This window comes from Myxocyprinus asiaticus, chromosome 2 (assembly GCF_019703515.2).
Source record: "Myxocyprinus asiaticus isolate MX2 ecotype Aquarium Trade chromosome 2, UBuf_Myxa_2, whole genome shotgun sequence".
Taxonomy (NCBI): Eukaryota; Metazoa; Chordata; class Actinopteri; order Cypriniformes; family Catostomidae; genus Myxocyprinus; species Myxocyprinus asiaticus.
In genome coordinates this window covers 8941420-8965604 of record NC_059345.1, presented here as the reverse complement: position 1 = coordinate 8965604, position 24185 = coordinate 8941420, and the positions used below count along the sequence as shown (strand labels likewise).

At 36.1% G+C, this 24185-nt stretch overlaps 1 protein-coding gene across 2 annotated transcripts; it reads right to left on the bottom strand.

The window, feature by feature from the left end:
• Window positions 1-10338: 10338 nt before the first annotated feature.
• Window positions 10339-22985, bottom strand: LOC127455770 (beta,beta-carotene 15,15'-dioxygenase-like). 2 transcript variants are annotated; one of them, XM_051723902.1, is made up of 11 exons: window positions 22870-22985; window positions 18152-18280; window positions 17731-17860; window positions 17493-17640; window positions 17237-17384; window positions 16506-16717; window positions 15410-15676; window positions 12776-12881; window positions 12519-12613; window positions 12220-12331; window positions 10339-12005 (listed from the first exon to the last, which is right to left on the bottom strand). In XM_051723902.1, exons 1-11 carry the CDS (start codon window positions 22937-22939, stop codon window positions 11848-11850), a joined length of 1575 nt encoding a protein of 524 aa, XP_051579862.1. In that variant the 5' UTR covers window positions 22940-22985; the 3' UTR covers window positions 10339-11847. The 2 variants fall into 2 exon arrangements, with proteins under 2 accessions (XP_051579862.1, XP_051579869.1); XM_051723909.1 differs by lacking the exon at window positions 22870-22985 and adding an exon at window positions 19242-19488.
• Between the last annotated feature and the right edge of the window lie 1200 nt (window positions 22986-24185).

Sequence of the window (24185 nt, the reverse complement as noted above, 5' to 3'; positions counted from 1 at the left end):
AATTGTACAACACTTAGAGGTAATACTCGTGATATGGCTGATATGAGTTCAATGGAAGACTTTATTATTGTTCTATTATATTGTAATGCAAGTGAACCGTAATAATAAAATAGTATGTCTATGCAATGCTCACAATAACAATAAACTAAAAACATAAAATAAGGAGTCAGAAATGATGGGTATAAAATACTGTATACTTTATTAAACATGAAGAAAATATGCTTTAAAATGCAACATAACAGTTACAAGAAGTCAATTTCAGAAGTCATAAATATCAGTAAACATGTCACAGTAACTTCCCCCGACAATGTAGATACATCACGATCGGTTAACACATGAGTAAAGTCCGATTCATACAAGCATGACAAGCAATATTAGCTTCAACAACCCTATCAGACAACATATCCAAGCATAATAGCAGGTAAACAACTTCACCAAATTGATAAAAGATAAACATCCATCCAGATTTTTGCTGTCCGGAACTGTGCGAGTGTTACTGAGCTGAACTTTAGTTTCTTCTTTTTAAAGGCTACTTACAAACTAAAACATTGCATTATCGCCATCTACTGTTTACATGGGAACGAGACAGCCAGTTCTTTTTCCTATGTTCATGGACATGAGGTAACGACGCAAGGATGTACGTCATAAGCCAGCGATTTTGCGCCAAATCGGACCCGACAGCTCAAAACACAAATTATTTTTATTTAGTGAATCGGGGTAAGGTAAGGACACTGTTTTGAACACTGGTTGTTTATGTACTCAATCAATAATGGCAATTTGTTAATTTTTTACCAAAAAATATTACATAGTGCAGCTTTAATTTTGAAATTACAAAAAGTTGTGGAAAAGAACTTTTAAGGTCAAAATGGGCATTTAGTGATTTTCCTATTATGCTGAAAAAGTTATTAATTTACATTTGAACTAAAATTGTCACATAAATAATTTAAATATGTTTCATTGTTTAACCCTTAAATGCATACCTCTGGTCTTTAGAGACCCGGGACCTCATTCCACCCCCTGTACCTAAACGGTACTCTTTCTGGTAAAGAAACCGCTGAACCAAACATGTTTGCTGAACAGCCACTGTTCTTAAAGAGACAGTACCATTTTAACATTTGTTACACATCATGTAAATTCCATGTAAATACTACAAATGATGCATACAAAATGCATATATTTAAAGGAGCTACAATAAGTTATGAAATATTTAACATCAAACACTTTAAATATTGGTGAATTTAACAAATACAGTAGGCTCTTACAGTCTCTATGCAAGGGTTTGGTGAAATTGCTTGAATTCAGTAAATACTAATGAAATATCAGTAACTTGAAATATCAGTAACAATATAAACGTTATTGTTGATTTTACTTTATCAAAATCAACAAAGATTTCAAATAAAAAAGATGAGTGCATCAAAACATGAAGGTAGCTATTTTGGAAATTATGTTACAAGGTCTTCTACTTACAGAAGAGCATGGAAACCTTCATCAGGAGACAGTAGACATCTCATACACATCATAATGATGTGATGAGGCTTTAGAAAGTCATGTATCAAAAATGATACATGCAGCGTTATAAGGTTAAAGAGTTGCAAATTTGTTTATTACAAACAGGAAGGCTAAAGGGTCCTTTAAGAGTTTTGGGGGCCCTCATAGTCACAGGGCAGTTGAGGGGGCCTTGTACAGTATAAGCTCTGGGGCCCACATATTTAAGCATATATAAACATTTGTTTTCAAGGTTGATGGGATGCTAGACCTTGCAGCCCAGGGCCCTCGGGCCCCTGATAGTCAAGGGCCCCTGGGCACTGGCCCCATTGGCCCAGTTTGTAATTCACCTATGCCCAGGCCTATGACTTTCTTTCTTCCATGGAACACAAAAGGAGATAATGTTACCCTCAGTCAGCATTCACTTTCTTTTTCATATGTTATATGGAGATGTGGTGAATCCCACATTATTGGAGCTTGCAAACAAACATCCCTGTTCATTGTGACTGCAACATACTGTATTTGCAAGCTACAGCAGTGTTTGGAACTCAGTAAAAATTAATAATTAATCAAACTGTTAAATTTAATTAACAGTGTTAAGTTACTCAAAATAGTAATCCACTACAAATGTCTAATTACTTATCTAAAATTGTATTTGGATTACTTTACTGATTACTTCATGGGGAAAGTAATCTCATTACCATGACCCAGCTCTCCATGCCCACCCCAATCACTGGATCACCAGCTTTCTGACAGATAGGGAGTTGCTAATGAGACTGAGGAAACACATCCGGGACCCTCACAATTAGCACTGGTGCTCCTCAGGGATGCATTCTCTCTCCACTGTTCTTCTCCCTGTACATGAATGACTGCACTGCAAAGAACCCCGCTGTCAAGCTCCTGAAGTTTGAGACGACACCATGGTCATCGGCCTCATCCGTGATGGTGACGAGTCTGCATACAGATGGGAGGTTGACCAGCTGGCTGTTTAGTGCGGTCACAACAATCTTGAGCTGAACGCGCTCAAAACAGTGGAGATGATAGTGGACTTCAGGAGAAATCCCCCCACAACCCCCCACCCCCCAATTTTCCTGAACAGCACTGTTGCAGCAGTGGAGTCATTCAGGTTCCTGGGCTCTACCATTTCTCAGGACCTGAAGTGGGAGACCCACATAGACTCCATTGTGAAGAAGGCTCAGCAGAGGTTGTGCTTCCTTCGCCAGCTGAGGAAGTTCAACCTGCCACGGGAGCTGCTGACACAGTTCTACTCTGCTGTCATTGAGTCTATCCTGTGTACATCTATAACTGTCTGGTTTGGTTCCGCCACTAAATCAGACAGAAGGAAACTACAACGGACAGTCAGGACTGCTGAGAGGATTATTGGTGCCCCCCTGCCCACCCCCCGAGACCTGTACATCTCCAGAGTGAGGAAACATGCAGGTAGAATCACTCTGGACCCCACACACCCTGCCCACTCTCTCTTTGAACTGTTGCCCTCTGGCCGGCGCTACAGAGCACTCAGCACCAGGACATCCAGGCTCAAGAACAGTTTTTACCCTAAGGCCATTTTCCACATGAACAATTAAACTGCCTTCAGGACTCCCCATAGTGCAATAATGTAAATAAATATCTCATGTACGTAAATTCACATATTTAATTCAATAACTGAACATACCCCTACCTTGCACATACATTAACACTTGCGCATGTACATACGCCATTCTGTTATATGTCTTATTATTTGTATGTCTATTTATAATCTTACCTTGTTATATATTCTGTGTCTCACTGTAATGTTCTATGTGCACTTGTTTCTCCTATCACCAAAAACATTCCTTGTGTACGTGAGAACACTTGGCAATAAAGCTCATTTTGATTCTGATTCTGATTACAAAATGACTTTGCTATTAAATCACTTTCTCAAACAATTTTCACAGAATATTTATCCGCTTAGTGATTTCAAAATAATATCTATATTTCCTCCTTGTTCACTGTCGTTGTCCCTTTAGCTGTCACAGAAACACAAACAAATTTAGGCCTACATATGAAAATGTTTTAAATGGTTTCTACATAAATAATATTATTTTAGAAATATGTGTAACCCAAGTGATACTTAAAAGTAATTAACTTTGAAAGTGTGTAATCTGATTACAATCATTTAAAATGTATTACATTACACCACTTTTTTAATACAAAAGTAATTGGATTACAGTAACTAATTACTCTCTACTCACCTAACACTCTTGTTTACTACCTCGATTTTGATCAAATCAAATTGGTGCAAGTTTCTTGGAGTTAGTTTATTGCCACTTTTCATACACTTTTCAAACACTCATTGATAAATTATCAAATTAAAATTCTGGGAACCCATAAAGTGATAGAATGTAAAGTAAGTTACATCTCTTTATAACATATTATTAGCAAAATCCATTTGTTAGCACAGTAAGGGATTAGGGTAGTTTTAATTTTATTAGAAAGCAGATAAAATGAAATGCCCAGGATCACTTTTAAGTATGACAGTTAATTTATAGGCATTAGATAACTGGAATTGCAACAACTATACTGGTAGCTAATCTACAGAGAAGCTCATACAGTACATAGATTATAGATTTGGATTTTAAACCTTTCAGAGAATTCATGCAGTGATTTTACACTGCTGTTTTTGTTTTTTTTGTTTTGGTCTCTATCTCCATTTTTATTTCTGTGTTTGCCAGGTTCTTCTCCCAGTGTTAATTTCTTGGTTGAGTAATATCATTAACTAACAAATTAGAGTCAAAGGCCATTTTGAATCACCTCTGACAAATGCATATCGTAGGCAATTGACAGTATATTTTAACAACAGGTACAGCCACTTATGAAGCAGAGCTATCTATTTTTTAATTCAAGGCAGGCTCTGCCCTACTTTTCTCAAAGGTGATTGAGTTCTCGCATTCATGTGTCCGCTGGCGTGAAAGAAAAAAGTCCAATACCATAAAATGTGTTGCAACTGTGGTAGTCTGGCCTATGATTGCGTTCAATACACATTTAACCTCCTGAGACCAGAGCGTGACATTGTGTTTAACAGCGTGCCGTTTTGCGATAAATTGCTCAGATTTAAAAAATGGCATATTGGATGAAACTAGAGACTCTAATCTTTCGACTCAAACAGGTTTCATTGTAAAAACTCAATTAGGTTTCTTACCAGACGTAGTTTTGTTGGTATTTCTCCCAAAGACAAACACAGCTGTGGTCGGTCCCATGTTGTTTTGTCACATGACTCCGTATGTCGAAAGTTTATCCCTTTACTGACAGCACAGAGTCTCCTGAATGGAGATCAGTCAGTTTAAATTAATTTCAATTATGCGTTGCATATAGCGAAGCCAAAATACAACATCCACGCACGTGTATGCGGCGTTGTACAAGGTAAATAAAATCATCATATGGGGATTTAAAGGAGTCATGTCATGCGGAATGAAATTTTCCTTGATCTTTTGACATATAAGAGGTCATTTTACGATAAAAACATACAATAAGTTTCAGAACTCAAAACTTCCTCCCTAGTCCAAAAAGAGCATTAACTGACACCAAGCTGCAACAACGGCTTGTTCTCTAGTTCCGCAACTTCCCTACGTCACTAGGGGATCTCAATTAATGCATGAGCACATTTACAGCAAGAGATCAATGCCTCCTTTCACATCATCGCCTCTTTTGTCCACCTACTGGTGCGCAGTCAGAGTGAATGATGAGAGCTGGGCAGCTACAGCCATTGCTACACACCTAGAAGGACCATTGCTGTCATTGTTATTTAACTAACAAAAAGATTGCAATGTTGGGGAAGATTTTTAAATGTTGTGCCGTTTCTGGCTGTGGAAATGTAGTGTCTCTTCATAGCCTTCCGAAGTTTATTTTTTAACAAAGTTCCTGATCGATCATTGTGGAATTATATGTTTTGTTCAGCACATTTCTCTGAGGATTCTTTTGAGAACTATTCTGATTCAGACTTTGCAATGAAACTTATATTGAAAAATGGAGCACTGCCAACTATTTTGGACACGACAGTAATGCCGGTGAGTAACAAATGTAATACTACCTTTTCTGCACAGGTGTAGATTTAGGTGGGGAATGGTATGGACATTTCCCTACTAACTTTTAGAAAATCAGAAATGTCCCCACCAACATATTGGCAACTTTACCACATAGAAAATACTTTAACTTTATAGTATGTTTTTATTTTAATTTAAATGAATATTAAAGATCCTCAGTATCATAATGCCTGTTTAAATTATTGTCCACCTCCTCTAAAGCAGCGCAGAAACGGCATTGTCACGTGACATTTGCTACTTTTCTCAGCGCTGTCGTTTTTTGACTGCATAAATATTTTTTAAAATATTTTCCAATCCATTTGTATTTTAGGTCCAATCCTTGAAATTTATAGATTTAAACAAGCATACTTTTTGTGTACAAATGTTTTCTGTCTAAGGAAAGAGAGAGAGAGAGAGAGAGAGAGAGAGAGAGAAACAAAAAAATGCCTGACTTTTGCATGTGTCCTAATGAAGGATTCTGTCTTCTAGGATTCTAGAAAAATAAAGGATACTAACCCTTGTAAGTGCCCTCTAAAGAAAGACTCCTTTGAATTCGAACTGCTGTGCCAGGTAAGAGGGTGAAATATGTGGAAGTGAGGGGAGTTGGAGAGTTGAAAGTGGGGGAAAATGTAAATTCTCCCCTAGTCTATCATGAGATGTCATTTTGCATATGTAACTTGTTAATTTAGCCCATCTTTTGTTTAGATTTCCTTTTGTTTAATGCTGTATAATACTTTTGAAAGAATGTCACTTAATGTCCCTTGGATACCATTATTTTCTCAAAGTAGGTTTTCTAAAAATCAGTTGAATTTGAATGTGACACATTAATCTCAGGTTTATTGCATCTCATATTGTCGTCATATAATCCAACAAGGTTTTTTTTCACATATGGCATTTTTCCTCCATATCGTGCAGTCCTAGTGATCAGTTCTAAACCTGTTTATTCTTAAAAAACAATCTGGCTAATATTTAATGTGGTGGGCCAGAGAAATTAGAGATGTGACTTGTAACGTATGAGGAAATAATGCTATTTTCCCTATATTACCATATTGACGTTCTTGCTTTTTCTTAAAACCAACATTTTGAATATTATCCTCAATGTAATATGTCCCTACCAATTTCCAAACCAAACCTATGCCCTTGCTTTTCTGTCTGTTTTTGTTTGATATGTAAGGAACTGTATATTCAGTCGTTTTTATCATAAACCATGATCAGGACTCCAACGTGGAACAGGGTTGAGAACCACTGTGCCAGTGGCTGCCATCTCATCTGTCTTGTATTAGCCAGGACGTCCAGTATTTTGGCAAAAAGGAACCCATAGGGACGCCCATTATCCTGTATTTAACCCTCCTATGGTATTGAAAAATGGCACCACCACCCTTTGGTATTCTTAGTCATTTTTGACCGGAAGGGTCTGATATGTAAACCTTTTTTTTTTTTTTTTTATGATGATGATGATGATGATGATGATGATAATGTAACAATATCTTCTTCCCTGAAGTAAGAACAATAAAATTATGCATTTTTTTTGGGGGATTTAATGCTATTTTACTTATTTACATGTAAATTTCAAACTTTTACCATTAATTTGCATATACAAATAAGCAAATAAAATAAAAAATTCAGAACCTACAAAAGTTACAAACTGGTAATTACAAGGGTATTATGCTATAAATGTGGTTTATGAGGACATTTCTAGTGTCCCCATAATTCAAATCGCTTAAAAAACATACTAAATTATGTTTTTTTGAAAATGTAAATTGTACAAAAATCATTATGTCTATGGAGAGTCCTCATAAGGATAGCTGCACCAGCATGTGAGTGTGTGTGTGAGTGGGTGTTTATTTTTTGCACTGAGGATGTTTTAGAGTCTCACCCTGTAATTTATGTCTGTTTTTTTTTTGTGTTTTTTTTCTGTATTGTGGCTGATTTATTAATTTTAACTGACAGATAAAAAAAAAAAAATGTGCGCTGTTTTTTGTCTTTCCCATTCATTTTCAACGGTCAGTCAATTTTGACTGCAAATACCAAAGGTGTCACTTTTTTGTTACGACCACTTAGGCTTAACGAATCAAGCCCAATTTTTTTTTAATTTATTTTATTCAGTTGGCAAATGGACGAAAAGTCACCAAGTCTTGTACAGCTCAGATAAAGGAAACCATTTTTATTAAATGAGGAAAATTGATTTTGGTCAGAAATGACCAAATACTATAGGAGTGTTAAGCAGTGAATCAGTCCCCTCCCCTGGTTGACCGGTAAAATGATCGGGGTGCGACTCCCCACCTGGTGAACATCCCATATTTCCCATTACATGGGAGGCAAACATCTGGGCCGACTGTCCATTACAGCTGGATACAGTTTATTAACCCTTCACATTTGCATCTTGTGTTGGTCTGGACTATTTTCTCTGTTCTCAGCTTTATATAGCATCATTGTATCACTAATAATAAATATTCGGGAGCAACAGTGTGTCGACTTTGTACACTTTTCGATTGTTATTTCAGTTGGAACTGTTGTAGTAGTTTTATTGTGTGCTTCACATAAATTGGGACATATAGCTATTTTTGATTGCCTGGACTGAGTGCGTTCAAATGATTTTGTAAATTGTTTGCATGTTTTCATTCTTTTATTCTTGCAAAAAAAAAAAAAAAAAACAGTTCCGTGAGTGTTGACAGGGGGTGTTGCTCTTCAAAGATGTTAGCCAATCATAACACAGGGCGTGTATATTGAAGTCTTAAGGGGACAGCACAGAAAAGCGTTTCAGACAGAGGGCCAGAGACAGGGTGGAAAAAGGTAATTTAATACTGCACCACGCCTGTTTTTTGTGCAGAAATGTTTACTCACATTATAAATGAACAGCAAGGAAAATAAAAAAGTTAAAATGCATGATATGACCCTTTTAAACAAACCTCTTACCCTTAATATTGAATTTTTGTACGTAATCCCATATCTCATATTGTGCTGATTGTTGAAGAGAAGTGTTCCATACTTTTCTAAGCAATCTGACTTTATTTTTTGCCTGGCGGATAAGAAATAAAACGGCCTTAAAATCCATTAGACTTACATTGAATGAAGGACCTAATCTCATTAAGATTGAAAGACCAGAATATCATTGAGACTTGGGATATGCTCTTTTGACTTGGGCCAGTAAACAACCACCCAGAACACCTTAGCAACCACTTAGCAATGCCTTGGCAACCTCCCAGAGCAAACTAGCATCAACACACAGGATTTTGGGATATCATAGTCATCTTATCATCTCAGTAGTCAGGATTTGATGCAAGCAATGGATTCGGATGTGCTTTGATGCCTTCTGACCTCAGTATTCTACTTGTGAAAATTATATTTTGAGTTTTCAGACATGGTGGTTATTGCACACACACTCAGGTCTGTGATAGGCACTCAACTAATTCAATAAAGGCCATAGAAACTGTGCATTGCTATCTTTGAACTTTAAACCAATTTAGACCAATTTCATTATGAAATCAGCATCAGTAGGTGGCTCCGCTTAATTCTCTGGATAAGATGTGACATACAATCACAAAGGGGTCATAGGATTTGGTGGTTTACATCTGCACCATTTAAGTCATGATAAGAGATTGAAATTCCCAGAAATTACTGAAAATGAACCTTGATCTTTTGTGTCATTAAAGACAAGAACTTTAAAGCACTGGCACAAACAAGCCCGTGATAGTCTACACATCACTCTACACTGCACATTATTAAAGATTAATATATAGATATATATCCGTCTAGCATACAGGGCTGTCATAAGACTGTTTGCCAAACTCTTCAGATTGGCTATGCAATATCTGATGTTCAGGTTTACTCATTGTATACTTAGCAATGGACATTGACAGTGACACATTAGTTAATGACTTTATGATCCTAGTAAAAAAATAAGATCAATGACTTTTATGATATTTTTGTTATGTGACCCATGAAATCATTGTCTTCTACAGTAGATATTTCATTTCTTTAAAAATAGACTATTACTGAACATGGATGAAGTATAAAAGAAATCATGTCATTGTGCACATAAGGTTTTGGTTAGCATGCAGTTATATCTTGCTTTGCTGTTGCCAGGACTAAGGGAGTTAGTCCATTATATGCAATGTAGGTCAACACTTGGTGGCAGTGGTGTGCTTAGAAACAGTAATATTTATTTTTCTAGTTTTACTTTAGTAGTTAGTACATTTTTCTTATTGAGAATAGGCAGGACCTGATTATGATGAATTTATTTGTCTCTGATATGATCAGTTGGTACTGTCAGCTTTATTTTTGTTCATCATGTGCAAATTACTGCATTTACTTCTTCAAAGTGTTAAAAAAATATATGGGTGGTTGACAGACAACATCTCATCACCCCCCATATTAGGTGTCTTTAACTACTATTGTACTTAAGCATTCGATGCAATGTACTTGTTATGTAAATACATGTTGTTGCATTGTACTTACATTTAAAGTATTTGCATTTAGTTATATCTGTAGTTACACTGTTAACCTTAACCCCTAACCCTACTCCAACCCTAACCCTAATCTAAACCCTAACCCTACCCCAAACCTAACCCTAATCTAAATCCTAACCTAACCCCTCACCCTACCCCAACTCTAACCCTAATTTAAACCCTAACCCTACCCCTAAACCTGTCCGTACCTCAACCTCAATAGCAGCAAATGTGTGACATCTTGTGAAAATTTAGCAGAACAACATGTAGTTACACAATAAGTACATTGTATTGTGTGTATTTTAATGTTAGTACACAGTAAAGACAGCTAATACAAAGTGGGACCAGAAAAGTATTTTATTTTAGGGCTGAACATCATTTTTAATCATTTTTGGCATTTTTGCAGATCATTTAAATAGACCTAATGTGAAAATGAATTTTACAATGTACAAACTATTCCATGTTGTCTGTTCATTCATATGTGTCCAAAATTGTTTCATAAGACATTTACTAATACATTTTTGTGTGTAATAAAGCTCCTTTGCTAGTAATATTTCAGATGGGTGATCATTGGTTAATTTTCACTGTAGTCCTGTATTGACATGCAGAGGTGATCATAACATTAAGCAATGACACCTATTGCTTAATGTTATGATTATTTACAGTATATAACAAAAAACTGAGAAATTAATATTTTATGCAGACATTTTTGGTTTCCTTTATTTCAAAAACTACGAGTGCTGAAATTTTACTTTAAAACTGTGGTAGTTGAATTATGCAAAAAGAAGATTTTTGTTTATATTTAAAAATATATATAAATATAACATTTTATTTTATTATAATTTTTAATATAGAACATTGGCATATTCAAATAATGCATTTTGAGTTCAAGTGCTTTGAAATTAAAATATCAAAGACAACTAATTTTAATGTAGCATTTGTAATTCTGTAAAATAGGAGAATTTCTATTTTATATGGCACAGCATGTTAAAGAGTGTATAAAGAGCTTGTACTGCTCATAAAACATTGGAAATATAAAAAAGTTGCAATAAACAAAAATCCATTGTAAAAACAATCCTTCTATTTTTTACAAAATACATTTTACAACTTTAAAGCTGAAGTGAGTAACTTTTTCGATGACAAAATACTTTCTTCTATTTAAGCTTATTATGCAGATTCAATTATAAGTAAGCCATCCTCAAACTGTAAAAACTGTCTCTTTGGCACTTTAAAAATGGGTATGTATGGTATGAGCGGCTCATCTAGCTCATTCAGTGGTGTGAGTTTTGGGCAGGACAATCTGTTTGTTTAATCAACAGCAGATGGTGGGATTGATTAAAAAGCTGTTTGAATTTTTTATTTTATTTTTGCAATTCTGTCTGGTGACGCTAGAGTCGCAGAAATTACACATTTCAGCCTTATGCTTTAGATTTGGTTGTTATTCACTTAGACCCAAGGATAGACCATTTTACTAGCCATGCTCACTGAATTTACAACAAAGCCCTGTTTTAGGATATCTGTAAAAAAAAAAAAAAAAAAAAAAAAAAATACAATTTCCAATAATGAAATTAGAATCTACACATCTATTAATTTTCCTTTTTAAAGGCCTTTTAAAAATATATAAGGCTTTGCAAAAAAGATTACAATATAAACAACACTTGTTTTGTTACAAGATAAAATCTTAGTTACAATTTTGACTTAATCTTTTTAAGACCTGTAATTCTGTCATCATTTACGGTACTTATTTTCATGTTTTTCCTTTGTTCTGTGAAACACAAAAGGAGATTTTATGCAGATGTTAGCCTCATTGGATGAACTTTGTTTTTAAGTTATGAAACTTGCTATGGATCATTTTAGGTAGACTTCTCATGGATGAAAAGTCCATGCAGGTCCATATGAACAGTGGCATCAATGGAAGCCCGAGCAATCTCTTTAAAGGTCTTAGCATTCAGGACCACCAGGAAAGGTGACTTTTGAGGATTAAATGAAACCACAGAAGACAGGATCACACCTGAACATAAAAAAATATATATAAAGTCTTCAACTTTGAGAAGATATAATGTAGTCATGCCTAGTAGTTCTAGGCTAAGAATTTAAGAATACTTAATTTTTGGAAAATCTTTAATCTGTATTATGCATAAACAGTAGTTGTGTGTTGCAATAATGTACAAAACAGTATTTCCATAAAATACTTCAATTAAAAAATGTAAAAAAAAAAAAATCACCATCATCTTCTTCGACAGCATTCGGAGATGCAATAAATACAGGCTCAGATGGGTAACATTCCTCTTCTATCCACTCCTGATGTGTTCTGGTAACTATGTCAACTTTTGCAATCTGTACACAAGTAAATATGCCTCAACTATTGCATATTCGCACAAGAAGTCAACATGGTCCTGTTGCTCAACAGGCACTATAGCAACTGCAAGGTCATGGGTTTGAATCCCAGGAAACACCTGAAAATGCTTTATATTCAAACATATTCCAATAAAATGTAACTGTACAGAATCCTAGAAATATGAACCTTGTTTGGATATGGTGACCACTCAACCCTGGAGCCGTAGAAGTACCTGTACTTCTTACTGTTGTATTTGTAGTTGATCCCTGGTAATTCTAAACCTGAAATAACACAAGCAACATAACTCAGAATTAAAAAAAAACTCTTCACATTTAGTTGCCAACGATGTGTTAAAAAACAGATTCATCACAGTACATAATACATTTGTATTCAGAACTTAAATTCATTTTTAAGTGATCAAGTTCTGAATATGTGAATCTCACCCGGAAAAATGGTGTCTGGAGTGCAGTAGAGCAAGCCGTCAGGCTTCAACACTGCTGTGGCTGTTGTGTCCTTCAACTTGACAAGATTTGTGTCTGGTGGAGTTTCCTGAAAGCACAATTGAAAAATAAATAGTCTTCATGACATATCAGATGTATACTACTATTAAGGGTGTAAATATTTGCTCTGACAACAATTCAATTTGACTATGATTCTTTAGTTAATGATGCAGTCTAACATCTTTGGTCAAAATATTTTCAATAATGTTTCAATTTGTTTTTGATCATTTTGGTGTACAGAAATGAACTTACAATGGAAGTCTAAGGGTTTCCCATTGACTTCCATTGTAGATGAACAAGCAGTTGTCCCATAGACTTCTATTGTAAGTGATCAAGCAGTTGTCCCATAGACTTCTACTGTAAGTGATCAAGCGATTACCTCATACACTTCCATTGTAAGTGATCAAGTGGTTGCCCCATAGACTTCCATTGTAAGTGGACAATGGTTACCCCATAGACTTCCATCATAAGTGGTCAAGAAGTTGCCCCATTGGCTTTCATTGTAAGTGATCAAGCGGTTGCCCCATAGACTTGCATTGTAAGTGATCAAGAGGTTGCCCCATAGACTTCCATTGTAAGTGGTCAAGAAGTTGCCCCTTTGGCTTCCATTGTAGATGAACAAGCAGTTGCCCATAGACTTCTATTGTAAGAGATCAAGCAGTTGCCCCATAGACTTCTATTGTAAGTGATCAAGCAGTTGCCCCATAGACTTCTATTGTAAGTGATCAAGCAGTTGCCCCATAGACTTCCATCATAAGTGGTCAAGAAATTGCCACTTTGGCTTCCATTGTAGATGAACAAGCAGTTGCCCATAGACTTCTATTGTAAGAGATCAAGCAGTTGCCCCACATAGTAAGTGGTCAAGAAGTTGCCACTTTGGCTTCCATTGTAGATGAACAAGCAGTTGCCCATAGACTTCTATTGTAAGAGATCAAGCAGTTGCCCCACAGACTTCTATTGTAAGTGATCAAGCAGTTGCCCCATAGACTTCCATCGTAAGTGGTCAAGAAGTTGCCACTTTGGCTTCCATTGTAGATGAATAAGCAGTTGCCCATAGACTTCTATTGTAAGAGTTCAAGCAGTTGCCCCATAGACTTCTATTGTAAGTGATCAAGCAGTTGCCCCATAGACTTCTATTGTAAGTGATCAAGCAGTTGCCCCATAGACTTCTATTGTAAGTGATCAAGCAGTTGCCCCATAGACTTCCATCATAAGTGGTCAAGAAGTTGCCACTTTGGCTTCCATTGTAGATGAACAAGCAGTTGCCCATAGACTTCTATTGTAAGAGATCAAGCAGTTGCCCCACATAGTAAGTGGTCAAGAAGTTGCCACTTTGGCTTCCATTGTAGATGAACAAGCAGTTGCCCATAGACTTCTATTGTAAGAGATCAAGCAGTTGCCCCACAGACTTCTATTGTAAGTGATCAAGCAGTTGCCCCATAGACTTCCATTGTAAGTGGTCAAGAAGTTGCCACTTTGGCTTCCATTGTAGATGAATAAGCAGTTGCCCATAGACTTCTATTGTAAGAGTTCAAGCAGTTGCCCCATAGACTTCTATTGTAAGTGATCAAGCAGTTGCCCCATAGACTTGCATTGTAAGTGATCAAGCAGTTGCCCCATAGACTTCCATCGTAAGTGGTCAAGAAGTTGCCACTTTGGCTTCCATTGTAGATGAACAAGCAGTTGCCCATAGACTTCTATTGTAAGAGATCAAGCAGTTTCCCCACAGACTTCTATTGTAAGTGATCAAGCAGTTGCCCCATAGACTTCTACTGTAAGTGATCAAGCAGTTGCCCCATAGACTTCCATCGTAAGTGGTCAAGAAGTTGCCACTTTGGCTTCCATTGTAGATGAACAAGCAGTTGCCCATAGACTTCTATTGTAAGAGATCAAGCAGTTGCCCCATAGACTTCTATTGTAAGTGATCAAGCAGTTGCCCCATAGACTTCCATTGTAAGTGATCAAGCAGTTGCTCCATAGACTTCCATTGTAAGTGATCAAGCAGTTGCCCCATAGACTTCCATTGTAAGTGATCAAGCAGTTGCTCCATAGACTTCCATTGTAAGTGATCAAGCAGTTGCCCAATAGAATTCTATTTTAAGTGATCAAGCAGTTGCCCCATAGACTTCTATTGTAAGTGATCAAGCAGTTGCCCTCTAGACTTCCATTGTAAGTGATCAAGCAGTTGCCCCCTAGACTTCCATTGTAAGTGGTCAACTTTTGCCCCATAGACTTCCATTAAAAATGGTCAAGCGGTTACCCCACAGACTTCCATTAAAGTGGTCAAACTGTTGCCCCATAGTCATCTATTTTAAGTTTATTTCAGTACACACATCTGTGACTGTCAGCGCTTAATTTGGTTTGTTGTAACCAATTAAGGACTGAGTCAAAAGGTTTTCTGTGGTAATCAACATGTCGAAGATGATCTCTATAAAGCTTAGCTTGTATTTAATGAGGTATATTCCTTTAAATTACATTATTAATGCATTGAATTGTCATTGTCGATTCATGCATTTTTACACCCCTAATTCTCCTGCAATGTACCAGTTTTTTCTTTCTTTATATGACCTTTTTTACCTTCTCTATATTGACAGGGAGGACAAACCGCTGGCATATTGGTTGAGAGTAGTCCTTGTTTGTCTCTATGAACTTGTCAACATCTTGCTTCATATTTTTTAAATAAAACATATCGTACAGATTGCTGTTCTGGTATGTGATCAAGTCAAAGACAACATGGCCATCCTCCTCATAGGCATTGATGTGATGGAATACCACAAATGCATCTGTATAGTACTTTGTGTTCACAGTTTTGCCAGTTTTCCTATTGATCAGATGGATCACATTCTATGGGATGATCAAGAACAACAGTTGTTAGACGATAGAACAGTATAGTTTTTATTTATAACATTTGTAGTCTAAACAAATTAATTTTTCGAGCTATGGCTTTTCTTGGAAATTTCAAAACAAAACAAAACAAAACAAAAAACCAAACAAAAATAAGGTAATTTGCTAAACATAAAAAAACATACGTTGCAAACAAGTTGCTACATAAGGACTGCAACGGTTGTCTGATTCCTCAAAAACATAAACTCACATCTTTGTTGTAGCTGTAGTCCTTATTTTGTTACTTTTTAGCCATTCACATTTTAAAAAAAACAACAACAAAAAAAAACAGAGCAGCTATTTATTATAAATTTATGTGAAATGTTTGAAAAGTTCACAATAAAAAAAAAAACAATTTTAGCCAAAAAAAAAAAAAAAAAGAGTTTGTACGTTAGAAGTCTCTTCAAGTAAATGTTCACTACAGACATTATTTTGTGCCATGTAGTTGTTTACCCTGAATTCCGCTATCAAACACAATTTTTAAACAATGAAGTTGAAATAACGCGCACGGATGGCTTTAACGGAATCATATACCATCAATGAACAACCTCAAAGCTCAAGGTAGGTCTGTCTTTAAAGGTTTATAAGTTATCATGAAAATCAATTCGTCAATGGGATAAATGAATGGGATTTTTACTTCCGGAACCAGACTGTTGCGATCTATTAGCCTCCCAGGTTGGCCTACAAATTGACGTTATGACTGGACAGCTCATTATTGGACATTTGTTATAACACATAAATAAGTAAATGAACTACTATATGAAGTGAAAAAACAAAAGGTTTCACTCACAACATCATCTTTGTCAAATTTTAGGCAGCTGCCCCAGTTGACATCTCTGAAGTAAGATGTGGCCAATCTGAGAATATCCAGCTTGAAGGCCTGCTCCACAAAGATTATGTAGTTCTCCGTCATGCCAAAGCTGTGGAAATAGCTAGGGTAGAGGGTGGAACGGAAAGGAATGGAGCAAATTTGCTCCACCTCACTCAGGGCTGGCTTCTTCCCTTTATTGGCAACAACATTTCTGTGTTATTCTTAAAAACAGCCTATCTACTGATTTAAAATTAAGCTTTAGAATTTAAAGGAACAGTTCACCAAAAAATGAAAATTCCATTATCATTTACTCACCCTCATGTCATTCCAAACACATATGACTTTTTTTCTTCTGTGGAACACAAAAATATAATTTTTTTTAAAGAATTGTTATACAGCTTGTGCAAAAAAAAAAAAAAAAAGCAGCAAAAATTTATTCTGTACACCCCGTGCACTATATTCCAAGTCTTCTGAAGTCATATGATAGCTTTGGGTGAGAAACAGACATAAATGTAAGTCGTTTTTCACTGATAACCTTGATAAGCTCTCTTTGGCATGTTCATGAGAGAAGCAGCAATATCCAATCTGGTTTCTCCTTTTGTGTTCCACAGAAGAAAGAGAGTCATATGTGTTTGTAAAGACATGAGGGTGAGTAATTTTTAGGTGAACTATGCCTTTAAGAAAGTAATAGTGCTCATTGGTCTTGGTACCTGAGGCACTGGCAGGCACCTTAAAAATAACATATTTTGGTCTGCCGAAGCTCATAATGGCAGTGCCCATGTTGTACGTGTTCCCTTCAGCATCGTAGTGAGGATGTGCAGTTGCCAAGTTCAAGGCAATATGGTTTCTGTAGTTAGTCTGAAATAATAATAAAGGACAACGATATATGCTTAGTTATATGAGGAAAAATTTTAAGATGTAGTTAACATAACAAATAAATGAATGACTGAATGTATCTGGACTCACTCTTCCTAATGTGTCAAGAGTCATTGGGTCAATTTGGTTGATGTAGTTCACCTCTGATGATGCGTAATAATCCTCACCATATTTTATGATGTTAATGAGATTATTATCGGTGAAATCTGGGATGGTGTTCTGCAGATGACTGAAGGTTCTGAAAAGCAATTTGAAGCAATTATTTATCAGGTCCTTTTGAAAAAATGTTAACAAAAATGATAAGTTCCACAAAGAATTATCTTTTTACTTTGCAAAGATATTCTTGCAAGGATCTGGGTAGACCATGGTTCCAAATTCAGACACAACAATTCTGTTGGCAGCTGTGTTCTTTTTGTATGTTTCACTCTTCAAGAATTTACTTCTGTAAAATACATCACCTGAAAAAATTTATAGTATTAATGTCTATTTCTACTTTGGATCACCATTATGATGCATCTAATAGTCTATAAGTGCTCCTTTTTTATCTAGATATATAGTAAAAGTTTCTAGATTTTTCTTTATCATAGCTAACCTTTCTCAACAACTCCAAAATGCAGAAAAATGGCACATGCAGCCTTGCAGATCCACTCATTATAACTGCAAGTGGCATTCTGCAGTGTAGTGTTCAGTGTAGTACTATGCTTTCCATAAATATAATTTTAAAAAAAAGTTTTGTCCACCTAGCTTACCATCTTTAAAGGTGAAACTGTGGATAAATGCCATCCCATCAAACCAGTGCTTATATGAAGTGTCTCCTACTGAGAACTGACCAGGGCCATTGCGCAAAAGTGTCCCCCGAAGCCATGGTGGGATGGAACCTGAGAGAAATAGACAATTTCAGTGTCTGAATCATAACAGAGCAATGTCATCACTTATTACACACACTGACAAAATAGAAACTCCAGCTCAAGAACTGGCAATGTTTCTTCTGACGTTCCCTCAATGATTGCAAGCAGTCCGAAGCCACAATGCTTTCTCCACCATGCTTCACAGTTGGGATGAGGTTTTAGTGTTAATGTACAGTGCCCTTTTTCCTTCAAATATAGTGTTGTGTGTTTCTGCTAAAATGTCAAATTTGTCTGTCAACAGAACATTATGCCAGAAGCTTTGTAGAGCATCAAAGTGGTCTTTCACAAACTTGACACCTCCGTGGTGTCCTCCCATGAACACCATTCTTATTCAGTGTTTTTCTTATAGTTGACACATGAACAGAGATGCATGTTCAAGAGATTTCTGCAGATATTTTGCTGTTACCTTTGGGTTCTTTTACAATTCCTTCAGCATTGCATGTTGTGCTCTTGTGGTGAATTGCGCAGGATGCTCACTCCTAGGCAAACTAGCAACAGTGCTGAATTTTCTCCATTTGTAGACAGTTTGTTGTACTGTGGATTGGTGAACATCCAGGTCTTTAGAATTTTTTTGTAACCTTTTCTAGCTTCACGTATCTCTACAATTCTTCTTCTACGGCCCTCTGACATTTGTTTTGATCAGGGCATGGTTCACAGGCTTCTTGAGAAGTTCAAACTATGTCAGTAACCAGATTGCACTTTTTTATATACAGTAGGGCCCCTTTAAAGTCCACGCCTACAATCTCAGCTCATTGACTGGAAAACCTGCCTCCAATTAACTTTTTTAGAAGTCAGAAGCCCAGAGGTTCACATACTTTTTCAACCCTAGACTATGAATGGTTAAATTGTATATTCAGTACTGACAAGAACAAGCACATTTTTGTCTGTCATAACTTTAAGTAGATTTTGTTTGTCTATTATTCAGACTTACTGTAGGTGAAGATCAGACCCCATTTTATGAATAATTAATGCAGAAATGCAGATAATTCCAAAATGTTCACAGACTTTTTCTTGACACTGTCTCTTGATTTAAAGTTGGAGTATGTAACTTTTTCGGTGTTTGAAGTACTTTCTCCCATCCCAGCTTAATCTGCAGAGACAGGCATAAGTATACCATTCATAGGTTAATTTTCTTTAAAACTGTGTCTCTGTGGCACTATGAAAATTCCTCTGTTTGTTTTGAGCAACTCATCTCAAGAGAGACAACAACATTGACTCGACCAATGGCGTGAGTTGGGGGCGGAACTACCTCTTTGTTTGACCTACAGCAGAAGGGGGGGGGGGGGTGCATATTCAGAAAGCTGTTTTGAAAACAAGGGGTATTTCTCAATCATTGTTGCCAGTATAGCGACTTGCTCGCTAGATTATTTACTTCTTGAACCCCTTAGCGAGTAAAAGAGCCATCTAGCAACTAGCTACAATTTTAGCAACTTTTGTAGTCTGCTTTAGCGACATTCTTACACATCTGGTGACACAAAAAACATGAGCTCTATCGTGAATGATGTTTCAAGTAATATGACTGACCTGCATGCCACTAAGACTTGGATTTATGTGCATCCGGATGTTCTATAAATTGAATGACTGACAAGCTTACGTGTTGTTGGTATTTGTTGCGACAATCTCAACCTTAATTCATGTGCATACTCTCTGTTTAGAAAAGAAAAGTCAGCCTACAGTGGTAAAGAGAAAGAGACAGAGAATAGAATGGATATGAACCCCTGATCTATAATATGAACAGATGAGGTTTCGCTGTCAAACATTATTGATTTTTATTTAGTTTTTATCACCTTTGTCAATACACTTGTTCAGCATTTGTCAAAAGCAATTTTTCTAAAAGTGGCATTTTGGTTATATAGTACACGTAATATCTTATGTTTCATAATATGTACAGACCCTAATTTATTTTGCTTTGTTATATTGCTTTATATTAAATGATACTGCTAGTAATTGTCAGTGGGTATTTGAAAAAATATATATATTGTGGTTTAATGGGCCGTTTTATCTTATAAATGCCAAAAGCATGTTCAGTTACTTCCATAAAACATTTTATGAAATATTTTGTTATATAAACAACCTTTTGAGAAAAGGTCTGGGAATTACCAACCAGTTAGTGGTTGATCTAGTTTAAACAAATTGTTTCATTTTTAGTGGCATCTATGGGTGACCAGTTATCCCCGGTTTCTGACCGTCTAGAGCTGTCCCCGGAAATGTTCCCGTGATTTCTGCGTATTCAAAATAGTTTGCTAAGTGAAAATACATGGCAAGAAAGCCCCTATTAAAGCGTATTGATAACAAGGTTAATCGTGTGCTGTTTATTTTGACCAACAGAGGGGGCTGCTCGCTATAGCAGCTTTAAGTCATTCGTTTTCCTTTATTGATTACTTGTTCATGCCAGTTTTGCCATTAAGAACTGGACCAGGGAGCAAGTGCACTTGAAAAGAATAATCATCATCATCATCATCATCATCATCAGCTTCGAGGTGAGGCACATACTAGCTATGTTATAAACAAGTTATATTATGTATTATATCAAACTAATGCATTTAAAATAAGAATACGACATTAATAACATGGAAAAAAATAAATGAAATGTAGAATAAAGTATCTGCAAAGAACAACAATAAATGTAAGTCATTACAGCATAGATTACATTGCACATTGCTGGGAAAACAAGTGACTGAAAAGAAGCATCATGATGCATAAAAGTTGATCAAAATAAAAGGTATATATAGGGCTGGGATTGTTACTTCTGAAATGTATTCCACTACAGATTACAGAATACATGCGGTAAAATGTAATTTGTAATGTATTCCGTTAGATTATTCAAGGTCAGTAACGTATTCTAAATACTTTGGATTACTTCTTCAGCACTGGTAGATTTTTTCACTTGTTTCGACTATAAAAACTCTGCCAGTACAGTAAGACAAAATACACATGTTAAAAATACATTCTCTGAAAAACCTAAATATCTTATGCAGTGTTGTTTCTAAAACAAGATCAATCAAATTGATCTTGTTTTAAGGATTTTTAGATATTTTTACAGGAAAACAGTAAAAACATTATTATCAAGAATAAGATTTTTGCTCTAATATCAAAGGTCTTACTAGAAAAAAAGAAATTATGATCTAACGTGAATTTTCTTGATAAAGAAATATGATCGTGCCTGGTAACGTGCATGTAAAATGACAAGAAATAGCATTTTAACTTAGTGTAAAGCTGACAATTTACACAAGGTTTATTTCTATTTCTTCTGCCCCAAACTTACTTCAAACTTACTTCTCTGTCTGAATGTAACACATCATAAGAAAGTGTTTCACCGCTGTTCAAATGCACTTTGGATCACATCATTTATATGTTTAAATGTTTTCCATCTGAAAGGACTAAATATTAAATGAAACAAATGACACTAAAATACAAAGTAATCTCTTCAGTAATCAAAATACTTTTTGAATGTAACTGTATTCTAATTACCAATGATTTAAATTGTAACTGTAGTGGAATACAGTTACTTATATTTTGTGTTTTAAATACGTAATCCAGTTACATGTATTTCGTTACTCCCCAACCCTGGGTATAATTAAGAAAAACAGATCCATAGGAGATACCTGTGACGAGGAGGAAGGCGGGGCCATGAGTGCGCACGGCTGGCCCCCAATTGGGTTAATCAGCCGAGGAGAGGGATAAAGCCAAGCCGATGCAGCAGAGAGAGAGAGAGAGAGCGAGAGCGAGAGAGAGAGAGAGAGAGAGAGAGCGAGAGAGAGTGAGAGCGAGCGCGAGAGAGATAGCGCCATACGCAGCTGCCGTGTTTGTTTAAGTCTTTTTAAGTTTCATTAAACATTATTTTGACTGTTCAGCCGGTTCCCACCTCCTCCTTGTCCATCCTTATACTGTTACAGTGGTGCCGAAACCCAGCAAGGAGGAGGCGGGAACCGGCTGAACAGTCAAAATAATGTTTAATGAAAACCATCGGCCCGGCCCCGCCCTCCTCCTCGTCACAATACCATATGAGATAACTGATAGGCCTACAGTTGGGTTAAGTAGTGTAATAATATATATATATATGGCAGGTAAAAGTGAATGAAAACAGAAGCGAGTAAGAAGACTGATGTAAAGACTGTGAGGGCAAGGGCCCCTGTGCTGTGGAGTCACCTGCAATTGTTCCTATATTCAATCATTGTTTATAAATGTTTAGTTCACTTTTATGCCACAGTGTCATCTACTGTATACAGTGTATAATGAACTCCTAACAGAAGACAATTAAAAACTTTACCTCTGTATCATAATTTCACTGAGACATATTCAACAGAGTATGATATACCATACCATAGTTCATCACATTACTGCATTCACCATGGTCAAAATACATCACATCCGAATTGTCCCCCCTTTATTTTAATTCATAAATAAGTAACGTGAGATTTCAATGTATGGAATTATGTTCCTGGAGTGAAGTGGAGTTTTTCCTCTGCACCTGCAGTTAAGCAGAACAGATGGTTTTGCCGTCCTGATTTTACGTACAACATCAGAGAACAACTATCATCATCCATTTCAAACGTTACCTGACACGTCCGCTTTCAGCGGCTCCGGTGTCTCGATTCCGTTCCTCCAGAAAAACGAAAGCATGCTCATGTTGAGTTGTTCCTGAGTTTGCACTGAACACTGCTGCACACTTATAACGTCATGCATGCAGAATATCTTACACACCGCGTGACGAAGCGATTACATAACGGACTACGGAAGCTCTGAACCGCAAGCTGAAAAAAAAAAAAATAAATACAATAAAATAACGGTGAAAAAAATAAAAAATAATAATTGTGTCTCAGTTCCTTCTCTCTTCAATTTTTTTTAAAAATTTTTCTCCTCACATTTATTTTTTATCTCTTCAAAAAAAAAAAATAATAATTTCTCTCTTCAAAAAATGTTTTTTTTTCTCTCTTCAAAAAAAAAAAAAAAAAAAAAATAAATACTTCTGTCTTCAATTTTTTTTTTCTCTCTTCAAAAAAATGCATGCGGTACCAACCTTGGCCACCAGGTGCCACTATCAGTAATCTTATGCTTTTAATGCTTTCTCTGTTGCTATATAGCTGCATAATACATTTATTATTTATTTAAGGGTTTGCAAACCTTAATCAAGATAAAATCAGGTTACATATGTTTGATATGGCATTCGTTGTCGTGTAACAACTGGAGATATTTTTTTGTTTGAAATTGTTGGTCTTTCTAAACCATCTATTCCATTTGCACAGTGTTACACGGTGGAAGTGAAGGAATGTATTGAGGAAAATGGGAAACATGGGGAAATTATTATTATGTCTGTCCTTTTGAAGTGTTAGGGGTACATCTGGTAATGTTAATATTGTTGTAAGTAATCTAATTTCTAAACAAAAAGATCATTTATAAATTAAATCCTTGCGACTGAACGGGGATGTCATGTGCAGACTTTCATGGTGGAATTTAATTATAATAATATATTTTAATATAACAAGTTGTCTGTGCATTTGAAACACACTGTCTACTGCAGAAGTGAAGAGTTCCAGATGAAGAATGTCAAATAAATATCCAAATATTGTTGGTTTGTCTAAACATGAGCTAGACAGTTACCCCGATGTAAAATGCTCATCCCAAACAAATTGGTGAGGGGTGAGGAATCACCTATAGTATCGCTCCCCGGGTTCTGCCGGGGGGAAGAATAGTAGGCTACACACACCTGTTTTGTATTAGCAGTATGGGCGTGAAGCTATAAAAGTATAAAGATTTCTGTTGTGAGGGGGGGTTTTGGTACTGCTAATTTTTAAATTTCCCTAATGAATATAGAGACTCGTTTGTTGATGCTCTAAATGTCCCAAAGTCAAGCTACTGTGGATTGTTAGCAATA

What these genes read in the sequence shown, in the direction of transcription:
- LOC127455770 (XM_051723902.1), bottom strand. Translation starts at nt 22,939, where the DNA reads ATGAGCATGCTTTCGTTTTTCTGGAGGAACGGAATCGAGACACCGGAG. An exon ending in TCCCTGTCAATATAGAGAAG is followed by an intron (nt 12,882 to 15,409) that starts GTAAAAAAGGTC and finishes TTGTGCTTTCAG; the next exon opens with GAAACTCCACCAGACACAAA. An exon ending in TGCTGTCGAAGAAGATGATG is followed by an intron (nt 12,006 to 12,219) that starts GTGATTTTTTTT and finishes TTTTATGTTCAG; the next exon opens with GTGTGATCCTGTCTTCTGTG.